Source organism: Oncorhynchus mykiss, chromosome 13 (genome assembly GCF_057628025.1).
Source record: "Oncorhynchus mykiss isolate SJ-2025 chromosome 13, ASM5762802v1, whole genome shotgun sequence".
Classification (NCBI taxonomy): domain Eukaryota; kingdom Metazoa; phylum Chordata; class Actinopteri; order Salmoniformes; family Salmonidae; genus Oncorhynchus; species Oncorhynchus mykiss.
Window position 1 is genome coordinate 20,714,335 of NC_143034.1, and position 12,482 is coordinate 20,726,816.

The 12,482-nt window shown below is 43.0% G+C and overlaps 2 protein-coding genes across 3 annotated transcripts in view; one reads left to right on the forward strand and one right to left on the reverse strand.

Moving 5' to 3' along the window:
• Positions 1-60: 60 nt before the first annotated feature.
• Positions 61-1,559, reverse strand: LOC110485629 (BBSome-interacting protein 1). The gene is made up of 3 exons (XM_021556731.3): positions 1,421-1,559; positions 1,151-1,215; positions 61-602 (listed from the first exon to the last, which is right to left on the reverse strand). Exons 2-3 carry the CDS (start codon positions 1,194-1,196, stop codon positions 439-441), a joined length of 210 nt encoding a protein of 69 aa, XP_021412406.1. The 5' UTR covers positions 1,197-1,215; positions 1,421-1,559; the 3' UTR covers positions 61-438.
• A 5,360-nt stretch (positions 1,560-6,919) lies between these two features.
• The window catches only part of LOC149978762 (leucine-rich repeat protein SHOC-2), a 28,855-nt gene continuing 23,292 nt past the window's right edge, over positions 6,920-12,482 (forward strand). Inside the window, exon 1 of one of the 2 annotated variants that reach the window (XM_090195640.1) lies at positions 6,920-7,220. The gene's annotated coding sequence lies outside the window, so the exon portion shown is untranslated. Of the gene's footprint in view, positions 7,221-7,485; positions 7,586-12,482 lie in introns of those variants that run through there. The other variant, XM_090195639.1, reaches the window with a different exon arrangement.

Below are 12,482 nucleotides of genomic sequence, written 5' to 3' on the forward strand. Positions count from 1 at the left end.
GTTTGTGTGAGTAGATGAAAGATGACTTGAATCATGGTACTAGATTTAGAAAACACCATAAAAGGGGAAATAAATCTTAGTTTTATTTGAAGAACATGTTCACAACAGATGTTATTTACCTAAACTCCAATTCAACTTCTCTCAGAAATAAGACTTCCCATAATTACAAGGCTATTATACATTCACAGCAATCAAAATAATCCATGAGATTGATGCCAACAGTGCTATATTGCAATATTAGGTTGTGACTAGTGTGAACCTCTGCCCTCCATTGTATCCATCTTAACTTCTGTCTGTAGTCCATTTTGTGTCTACTTGTGTAGCTACTGTCCTCCATTGTGGCTCATTCAGTTCCTGTTGCTTGATAATAAAACTACTCTGGCTATTGTCCATTTTGTGTCTACTGACCCTACTACTCCATGGGCTGCCATTGCATGTCTACTGTGTCTCCTGCTGCTCTTTCAGTGCCAGATCCTGTTGCTTGATGGCCTCCTGGGCCTCCAGTTGCATCTTCTCCAGTTTCTCCAGGGTGACTGATTTCAGAGGCATCAGCTTGGGCTTACACAGCACCATGGTGGGGACATCCTCCATGGACAACTGCCCTTTGGATGGTAGCATAACCAAGAGTGAGAAGTTACAGGCTTGTCTTCTAGTTATCAGAATGCATCCAGAAAATAAGACAAACCCAGGTTTCCTGCATGCCACACGCCTAGGAATGAACCAACTCGTACACTTACCAAGACTGTCTTAATAGAATAGACTCAATACTATGATCAATATAATCAACATGGTATACTCTTGTAGCACTGTGCAGTTTTTCTCTGAACATACTGTAGTTAAGTTTTCGGGTAAAGAGAAAACTAATCTGGTGGGCTACGCGTAGGTGTATATTTTGGGGTCAGTGACCGGTTTCAACAGTAGATAGCAGAGAGGTATTTTCAGTAGGAGTAAAAACCTGAAGGAACATAACATCGGTCGGCACACACTTGGCAGTGTTTCGAGGTGTTCCTTCTACTGAAAGGAATGTGTTTACGGTATTTTAGAGCATCTAACGTCACTGCAGAAGTGAAGGGGTGGCTGTGTTGAGTTGCATGATAGACGAAATTGCTCATTTATACCACAGACTTTATTGATAATGGTCGTTACTCACCTTGTTTGGGCAACACTTCTCTGAACATCGATTTGACTTCAGGCATTATGTATTGTTAGGCCCAGCTGAAATAAAAGCATGAATAATTATAGTTGGCATCTGGCAAAATATTAAGGCACGATAAGATGGCTAGCAACTGTTGTTGAGCTTAGTTAGCTACTACACGATTTATTTAGTCACTGATGATTCAAAACATATTTATTCATCCTTCTTCAGTCATATAGGTACGTGATGTTATCGTCACGAAATTGACCATAACCATAACATTACCTCAGGGTGATGGGTTGCCAAGCCAAACAAACCAATGTTTGTTCCTTTCCGGGATTGTCAGCTGGCTTTTTCTTCTACGATTTTACGACCCGGTTTAGAAACAGTGCATCGCATTGCAGCCATCTGGTGGGCAGAGTTGGAAGTTTATATTGAGTTCATAAAATCTAAAAAAAAAAAAAAAAACACTACACATCATATAAATGTGATAAAGACAGAAATCACGAATTTTCTTTACATAATTTAATTTAAACATATCCTATCTAGCCTAGAGAGAAAATAAGGAGTGAGAAGATATGTCATATGTAGAGGTAGGCAGTGCAGGGCTGCCAACTTTTAAAGAAAGCTTGGAGTGGGATTTGCTATGCGAGTTGCATTGCCTCCTGGCACAACCCCTAGATGGGGGCTAGGGGTCCACCAGTAAAATGTTAGTTTTAAAGCTAATTTCCTGGAATTCTACATATTTTGACATGGCTTAGGCCAATTGGGGAGGGGGGGGGGGGGGGGGGTAAGAAAATAAAAACCACAGGAGGCTTTGAACATGAAACGAGCTCTCAGAATTCAACGATATTGTTACTTTGACATTTAAAGTATGCTAATATTTTTTTGTAAACATGTTTTTTAAGTAATTTGACACTTTGTTCAGACAATAATGAAATGATATAGGGAGACAGGCAAATGCTAGAAAAAATGGGAAGGTTGGAAGTAGGGATTGATCCCTGTTCTCGGGTGGAAAGTTGTATGTGACATGTGCCAAGGACATGTACCACTACACCAAGGCTCTCCACAGGAAATGTTCATATTAACGGTTCATGACAGTGGGTAACCAAATTATAGATTGCACTCTCCTTGTCCATAGACTGCTTTCAAGGTAAGGACACAAACATTTGTATTTTGTAATTTGGGTGAACTCTCTTTAAAATCAGGCTGGAAGAAAATGTAATTTGCTCTCCAAGAGGGTTGGCCACCCCTGACCCTGTATATTTTCCAAGTGCTAAGTGTTTGAAAATGTTGTTGTTATAACAATACATTTTTCAAGATCACCCAACCTTCAAGAAAAATTGAATAATTATCAATATTCAGGTGGTTTATGCCTACTAGTTGAATATCAGTGGCATCATCTTACTCTACATAGACAAAACTATTGTCTATGTACAGTAAGATGATGCCAAGGATCTTCAACTCGTAAGCGTAAATGAATTTGATATGATGCGTTTATGAGTTGTGAGACCCCCTACCATCTCTGCCTAGCATGCACACCAGTGGCGGATTTAGGCATATGCGACATGGGCAGCCGCCCGGGGCAGCATCTTGCCGGGGGTGGCATGGGGAGCCGCCCAGGGCAGCATCTTGCCGGGGGCGGCATGGGGAGCCCACACACAATATATATATATATGAATTTAAAAAACACAAAGAAACAACAAATATTCAGAATGGTGACATTTGCGAGATGGTTTTCTATCACTCATTTGCACGTCAATGATATCATGTCACCGTGTGGGACTGTGGGTCAATCAACCTTGTCGGACTGGGCGCCCTGATTCTAGTTTGTGAGCTAGACAGGCCTCACACTCAGAAGTATGAGATGGGGAGTGGGACGGGGGTAGGTTGACCTCAGGTCTCCCCACAGGAAACCAGAGGGAGGGGGAGCGGGGAATCTATCAAATAGCGCACCTCTAACTTAGTACAGTACTAATGCAATTAGTAATGCAATTAGTTGTGCAATTTAGTTGTGTGTGTTTCTTGTTTGAAGTTCAATAGTGTAATAATCAGGTTCTCTTCTCTATAAGTGTGTTATTCTCTTTGTGTATTCGTGTGATATAGGATTGGTGCAATTTAGTTTAATTTGTGTGTTTTTGTTAGCAATAGGGTAATAGTTTAATAATTAAATTATATTTTTTATTTTTATTTATAAACTACAATTTGTTTTTATTTGTCTTTGTTACTTATTTTTATATTTATGAGTCTTTTTGTTTATGTTGGTCCAAATGTCTGAATAAAAATGACAAGTTAACACAGGGGTTCGCCCAGGGAGCCATACAACAAGTTAACACAGGGGTTCGCCCAGGGAGCCATACAACAAGTTAACACAGGGGTTCGCCCAGGGAGCCATACAACAAGTTAGCACAGGGGTTCGCCCAGGGAGCCATACAACAAGTTAGCACAGGGGTTCGCCCAGGGAGCCATACAACAAGTTAGCACAGGGGTTCGCCCAGGGAGCCATACAACAAGTTAGCACAGGGGTTCGCCCAGGGAGCCATACAACAAGTTAGCACAGGGGTTCGCCCAGGGAGCCATACAACAAGTTAGCACAGGGGTTCGCCCAGGGAGCCATACAACAAGTTAGCACAGGAGTTCGCCCAGGGAGCCATACAACAAGTTAGCACAGGGGTTCGCCCAGGGAGCCATACAACAAGTTAGCACAGGGGTTCGCCCAGGGAGCCATACAACAAGTTAGCACAGGGGTTCGCCCAGGGAGCCATACAACAAGTTAGCACAGGGGTTCGCCCAGGGAGCCATACAACAAGTTAGCACAGGGGTTCGCCCAGGGAGCCATACAACAAGTTAGCACAGGGGTTCGCCCAGGGAGCCATACAACAAGTTAGCACAGGGGTTCGCCCAGGGAGCCATACAACAAGTTAGCACAGGGGTTCGCCCAGGGAGCCATACAACAAGTTAGCACAGGGGTTCGCCCAGGGAGCCATACAACAAGTTAGCACAGGGGTTCGCCCAGGGAGCCATACAACAAGTTAGCACAGGGGTTCGCCCAGGGAGCCATACAACAAGTTAGCACAGGGGTTCGCCCAGGGAGCCATACAACAAGTTAGCACAGGGGTTCGCCCAGGGAGCCATACAACAAGTTAGCACAGAGGTTCGCCCAGGGAGCCATACAACAAGTTAGCACAGGGGTTCGCCCAGGGAGCCATACAACAAGTTAGCACAGGGGTTCGCCCAGGGAGCCATACAACAAGTTAGCACAGGGGTTCGCCCAGGGAGCCATACAACAAGTTAGCACAGGGGTTCGCCCAGGGAGCCATACAACAAGTTAGCACAGAGGTTCGCCCAGGGAGCCATACAACAAGTTAGCACAGGGGTTCGCCCAGGGAGCCATACAACAAGTTAGCACAGGGGTTCGCCCAGGGAGCCATACAAAAAGTTAGCACAGGGGTTCGCCCAGGGAGCCATACAACAAGTTAGCACAGGGGTTCGCCCAGGGAGCCATACAACAAGTTAGCACAGGGGTTCGCCCAGGGAGCCATACAACAAGTTAGCACAGGGGTTCGCCCAGGGAGCCATACAACAAGTTAGCACAGGGGTTCGCCCAGGGAGCCATACAACAAGTTAGCACAGGGGTTCGCCCAGGGAGCCATACAACAAGTTAGCACAGGGGTTCGCCCAGGGAGCCATACAACAAGTTAGCACAGGGGTTCGCCCAGGGAGCCATACAACAAGTTAGCACAGGGGTTCGCCCAGGGAGCCATACAACAAGTTAGCACAGGGGTTCGCCCAGGGAGCCATACAACAAGTTAGCACAGGGGTTCGCCCAGGGAGCCATACAACAAGTTAGCACAGGGGTTCGCCCAGGGAGCCATACAACAAGTTAGCACAGGGGTTCGCCCAGGGAGCCATACAACAAGTTAGCACAGGGGTTCGCCCAGGGAGCCATACAACAAGTTAGCACAGGGGTTCGCCCAGGGAGCCATACAACAAGTTAGCACAGGGGTTCGCCCAGGGAGCCATACAACAAGTTAGCACAGGGGTTCGCCCAGGGAGCCATACAACAAGTTAGCACAGGGGTTCGCCCAGGGAGCCATACAACAAGTTAGCACAGGGGTTCGCCCAGGGAGCCATACAAAAAGTTAGCACAGGGGTTCGCCCAGGGAGCCATACAACAAGTTAGCACAGGGGTTCGCCCAGGGAGCCATACAACAAGTTAGCACAGGGGTTCGCCCAGGGAGCCATACAACAAGTTAGCACAGGGGTTCGCCCAGGGAGCCATACAACAAGTTAGCACAGGGGTTCGCCCAGGGAGCCATACAACAAGTTAGCACAGGGGTTCGCCCAGGGAGCCATACAACAAGTTAGCACAGGGGTTCGCCCAGGGAGCCATACAACAAGTTAGCACAGGGGTTCGCCCAGGGAGCCATACAACAAGTTAGCACAGGGGTTCGCCCAGGGAGCCATACAACAAGTTAGCACAGGGGTTCGCCCAGGGAGCCATACAACAAGTTAGCACAGGGGTTCGCCCAGGGAGCCATACAACAAGTTAGCACAGGGGTTCGCCCAGGGAGCCATACAACAAGTTAGCACAGGGGTTCGCCCAGGGAGCCATACAACAAGTTAGCACAGGGGTTCATACAAGCTAGAACCGCCACACAATTCTACAATGTCAAAAATTATATTTGATTCCTGGAGCATTTAATATCCAATGCTTATTTGTATGACGTATTCAAAACTGTTCATGACCGGCTGAAAAAATACATAGCCTCATATAATTTGCACACACTGTATATAGACTTTCTTTTTTTTCTTGTGTTATTGACTGTAGCTTGTTTATTCCATGTGTAACTCTGTGTTGTTGTTTGTGTCGCACTGCTTTGCTTTATCTTGGCCAGGTCGCAGTTGTAAATGAGAACTTGTTCTCAACTGGCCTACCTGGTTAAATAAAGATGAAATAGAATAAAAATTCTAATAAAAAAATCATTTTCAAAGACACAGGTCAGCATATCAGATTTCACTTACTTAAATACACTTACTTAAATACACTAACTTAAATTCACTTACTTAAATTCACTTACTTAAATACACTTACTTAAATACACTTACTTAAATTCACTTACTTAAATTCACTTACTTAAATTCACTTACTTAAATACAATAGCAAAATTGGGAAGGAGCTGAATAATAAAATACATGTGGGGAATAACAGTAGTGTTCTTGCTGAAAATTTAGCCCAATGTTAAGAATGAGAATTGATCCACTGATCAGACTAAATAAAGTAAATAGATAATACAATCTCCTGAAAATCACATAAATCTACCCCTTCACCAAAACCAAATAATTGTTCTATTGTTTTGTCCCCCCTCTTGAATCAAACGTAGTGTTGGGTTCACAATCTGTTTGACCAAATTATTTGTTATAGTTACCAATTAGGTCACAATGCCAAACTTCCCTACTAAAACTGTGTGGGTCTGTCTGCTGCCTGTTCGTTGTCACAACCTAAATGCCAATCACCAAACGAGGGGACTAATGCAAACGTGGAGGAAATCGACATTAGTACATGCTGTCTAAAATCTGGATTCTGCAATAGGGAAGGCAGTAACAGCAAGCACATTTTGTTGACGACATCGTACATCGCACACCGCGCGCTACCGTTGTGCACACACCTCAGCACAGAACGTGGTCTCTCCCTCTATTTAGCGCCACTCAAATCTTGAGGGGCGTTTCTTTAAAACATGCCTCCAATCCCCTTGATCTCTTACATAATTAGGCCAATCATATGCTTCAATGTGCCGCTGTTCACAGTGCTGTGGCAAGACAAGGCTCTGCTCGTGATGTTACATTGCAGGCGCAGATGCCCTGATTTCAAAACGATTTGGAGCACAGTTGAAAAGTGAACGCGCTGTCTATACAATTGAATAATTAGACAAATAAAATCAGTACTTTTCAATGCGTGTGATATAAAAGCTGTGCCGTGAGAACAGGGTCAAATGCGTGTCTCACCGCCAATGCGTGAGAGTTGGCAGCTCGGCTCGTGGCTAAAATAGATGCTCATGGAGCAGACCTAATCCAACCTCTTCGGGTATGCATTATTATTCTAACTGACTGTTTGAATACGAATATAAACGAATTTATACTAAACCCTATGAGCAATATATGCTTGCTTCAAACATTCAATTTCACTCCCAGGAAAAAGCTTTGAGTTATATTCCGGGTTTTTCTGACTTTTACACTTTTATGATGACAATAAATATGCCAGGTAGCTAAATTACACATTTTCACCACTTTCACTTACACTCACCCAAACACCTTTTTCAGTTCAAGTAAGTCTCGTGATACATTGGTAATGCGTGCTTGTGACGCAATTTGGTGGTAGGGAGGGGACCCAAGCAACAGCAGTGGTAGGAAAGAGGAGGAAGCAGGGATGGTAGAGTCACACCTCTGAAGGTAAAACAGTTATATTATTTCATACCTTTCAATACACCTTTAAATCAAGCTGATGTTTTTATAGTAGGCCTCTTAAATGTCCCTTTTGTCATCCGCATAGCTTGGTTGATGACGCAACCTTTCGGTAGGCTGAGAACTGCACTCTTTTGTTCAAGCTTCGTTCGGAATGGCCGCTGTTTTGAGAATGTTTTATTTTTTCCTCATTTCACTACGAGAGCGAGAAAAGGGCGCTGCGAAAATGCTTGACGCGAAAACGGTCTTGAATGACCAAGTGTCAATCTGTAAACTAACTATTTGAACATAATAGTTGTTATTATTTAGGTGTCAGTACAGTTGAAGAAGGTAGCTACAGGATTGAGCAGCGCGATAGTGGGGTTGAGTGCTTGCTTATTTCCCCGTGGTAGGCTCGCGATTGTCGGGATGGTGTTCCAAGTCTGACAGCTGCTTTTGGTGGGGCCTACGGGAACCGCGCAGTCAGAACGCTCGGGTATGTGAGCTTGGAGGTTAACGTTAGCAATACATTTTTATAAATAAGAAGGCCATCTAGCTACTGAGACTGATATTTGTTTCCTCTACCAGAATTGTACCTAGATATGACGTTGTCCAAGTTGTTTGCTCTACGATTTGACTGAATGGTTGCAAAAAATGTTTGCCAGCCTCACTTAGCTTCTGAAGTTAGCTTGATGTGTTGACGTTTCGTTTTTTGATTTCATGACGAGTTGAAATGATTTAGCTAGCTTGCTTACAGATTTTGTTAACACGACAAGGGTGACACTAAATTAAGAATGGCTAGCTATTTGCGGCTACTTTTCCCAAACAATCAATAGCTAACTAGCTAGTTTATGTCAGCCAGTTCGTAGGCTGGCTAACTAAGCAACTTAACGTTAGTATGTGGCTCTGACAAGAACAGCAGGACCACCCCATCTGTGTGTGTATGACCCCGTATCATACACACACAGGTTGGCTTGCGTCTCGTTTTTACGCATATCAATCGTGATCTTGGACGTAACTTGACTTCCACGAACTGTGGCACCGGTTTTATCGATAATCTCTCTTTCCACGGATTTGTCATTGGCACGGTTACATCCTGCTTGTGCTGTGGGCTGGTTATGTAGCTAGTAGCTGCCTGCCACCTCACCAGTGCATCTCTTGCCATCACTGTCAAATGTAGACACACATTACAGGAGCTGCGTAGTATTAGGCCTATTGGTTGTAATCATCTTTGATAGTCAGTCAGTGAGAGAGTTGTTAAGCCTGCCTAGTTAGCTAAATGCTTTGTAAAATGAAAAAAGATATGCAAGGGAAAGAGAGCAGACAAACTCTGTCTGTCATTCATTCATTCAGGAGTGGACATGGGGAGATTGGGGGTTAAGGACTTTGGAACAATCAATCACAAATCTGGCAACTAAATGTATTTGCACAATTGTAGTGATTGTATCATATCATGTGTTATTCCAACTTTATTCCAGTGATGATGATATATGCGTATACTTATGCAATACTCAAAGGGAGAGGACAGAGAAGAAGAAAATTGGCCAGTCTTGAGCAAACATGACGCAACAACATGGGAAGACTTGGCAGGATTGGTAGTAGTGACTGCTTGCTTTGCCCAAGATGTCCACCAACTGGCTATAGGCTACATTATACAAGTAGAGGCTTAACAATTGGCACGTGAATTGAGGAAAGCTACAGTGATGATGGTGGATCATCATCATAATAATCAGAGGAAAATGGTGTCCAGCCTTCTCATTTTATGTATATCATGTATTGCACTGCCTGTCATTCATCCCAAACTTGGTTCCTCTCCTTTTGGTTCCTCTCCATGGAGTGGAATCTGGAATGATACATTTAGTCAGTCAGTGATGAAAAATAACTGGAAAGTTGCTGCGCTCCGTGACCCTTGACCTTATGTGCTTTTTCTACAGCATGACTTCGCCCACAAGTAATTTTTCTGGAGTTGGGGGGGAGAGAGTGAGAGAGCGTGCTCCTTCGGTTTGGTCACCTGCATATTATTAAACTAGCTCATGTTTGTTTCAAACCTTTGGGTACATTTTATGATTTTGAAGAGGAATTTAAAGAATAAACAAACCCTGACATCACACCCACTGCTTGTTTAGGTGAGGGCCAGTAGGTTAGTTCTCTGCTTGCCGTTGCCATGTTTATTGTTGGGATTTTGACACTTGATGCACCCCAGACTATGCCTGGTCACCAATCCACATCTCTCCGGCCAAACGCCACGCCCATTAAAATGTATTCTCCACAATGAGTCTGAATTTGATCTCCTCCCAGAGGACTTCTCGAATGCGAACACGTTCAAACCGTTTTGGTTGGCTCCAGTAACTGAAGGGTGTGGCCAGAGCCTGAACACGTGGGTAAAGCGGTGTTTCAGAAATGGTCATTGCTTTTGATACTCTGATTGGTTAGAGACAATCCAATCGCAGATGACTTGTTTTGTGTAACGGCCCTCACTTTAACGTCAGCAGAAAGGACTTCTACGATGGCAGTCTGACTGAATGATAGTTAGAGCAGCAAAATGAAATTCAGAATGAGTCGCCAGGCAACCCCAGACCCCACTGCCGTGTTGCATAGTTGCCTTTTTCTAAGACATGATTGATGTGATAGCCTACTTACCCTATTTGAGGGTTTCCACAAGTTACCAATGCCACAAAGTCAAAATTGGCTATATCGTAAAAATACTCTACATGAAAACAAAAATGTGCTTTTTGGTCTTAAGTTTAGCAGTGACTTTGTGGTACGGGGTTTATGACTTTGTGGCAAGTAGTGACGACCCTATTTGAGGGACCCAAAAGAAAATACAAAGAAGCTGCCTGCTTTGATGCAACCAACTATTATTTTATACAGTCATGTGTTTTGATATTCAATGTCCATCACCTTTCTCTTAGTTCATTAGAATCTGGGTTGTCAGAGGTCATTCAGTGATTGCTGCTTTGCTCTAGGCCTAGTTCACAGTATACAGTCTCATTGTTATTTATGTATTTTTAATATTCACCATCTATTTTCTCTCTATTAGTAGCCTAATATAGAGTTCACAGTTATCCTAAGTCAGTGAAGTCCGTGCTGCTAGATACTTCTCTGTTGAGTGAACATAACTGTTACTGAGAAGAGCAGCACAAAATGTACCTACAGAGCAATATTAAAGACCCTGTGTAGTCAACATTCAGTTTTTCCTGTGTTTTTGTATAATATTGTACAACAGCTGATGAAACTAACACTGTAAAAGTGTGAACGCATTTGATCATTGTTATTTCCTGATAGTTGCTAGTAGAAAATACAATCTACACAGGACCTTCTAATCACTTGGTTTTGCATGGGTGGAGTTTCAGCTTGCCTGATGACATCACTAGGGGAAAATGAATTAATAGATGAATAACAGAGTTACAAACCTCTGCCAATAACAGCAAGTTTCCAGTTTCCCCACTCAGACCACTCTGACAGTCCTAGCAAAATAATTTAGTTTTTTTTTTGCTAATAAAGCAATATTTGTTATTTTTGACCATTTTTAATTGTGAGCTATTACAGAATTTATTTGATATAAAAACAGCAGAAATTGGGCCTTTAAGCTTATCTCTTTGTCATTAACGGGATCAACAGGACCCCTTTCTACCCCTATAGGTTTTATGAGTCTTATGCTTTGAAGACCGCTTCCTCCCAAAGATTAGACACACACAAACACCTACTCTCAGCAGCAGTGCTAACCTTTCCCTTAGCTCTGATCTGTTGCCAAGCCTGCTCTTTTTCTACACTACACACACGCATACCTAGAGCATAACAGACAACTTTATTAGGCTTCATACTGTAGCCTATTACTACATACAAATGATGCTATTACTGTACTACAGGCTGTGAGATGGAACCACAGAACTAGAATGAGGGTTAGAGGTTCCAAACCTTTCCTAGATAATCTATTTCTATGGACAGAACAAAGACAGAAACCAAGAGCCTTTGGTTTTATATAAATCATTTTGATGTTGAAGCTCTTGACAGTTGTTGTCAATTTGTCTTTTATGACCTTTAGGTTAAGTCAGGCCAACCTACTTACCAGGTTTTCTCAACATCACTTGTAGCTATTGTAGTACATTCATTGGCTTACAATGTCATCTCACTTAACCTGTTGAAGTTGCCTATGGCCTAGCTTATTCACTAATAGAGCTGGGAATTGCCAGAGACCTCGCAATACAATATTATCACGATACTTATGCGCCGATACAATATGTATTGTGATTCTATGTATTTTGATTAGAGCTGTCCCCAGGAAGAAGAAAAAAATTCTATATTGGTCAACCGAGTCGTCTGTTCTTTTGACCAATTATTTGGTTGACATTTTATAATGTGTATTTTTCCATTATATAGACACAATCCTATGTGCTTTAATAAAATCAGATATGCACTGAGCTTGTCTGATGCTTTAAGCAAACTGTTCAATTAAATAATTAAGACACAAATGACTAGAGGGAGGACGATCGCAATCCTCCCTGCTGCAGCGACCATCACAGAACATTAACAGTGTTTAACGCGCTGTCCGTGTTGCTGAAGCTGCAACAGTCATTTCTGACTGAAAAGTCGTTGCTGAAATCCTTAATTTGTTTAGGAAAAACATTCCCTCAATCCTTGCTGCCTTCATGTATTGCATGCGTGTCACCAATAGGGCCTGGCCTATAGCATATCATAATCACATCAATAATTGCTTATAACAAACTCCGAACACTAACACGTTACAGCAAAATGAGGGAATGTTTACTGGTTGCTCAGTAGGTAAAGGGGAAGTCAGATGTGTGGAATGAGTGACTAGTTATGGAAAATACTGGAGATCAAGAAAAATAAAGTAAGGAGCAAGCAGTATGTGCATATTATGTGTGCCAAACAGGGGCTGTTAAGA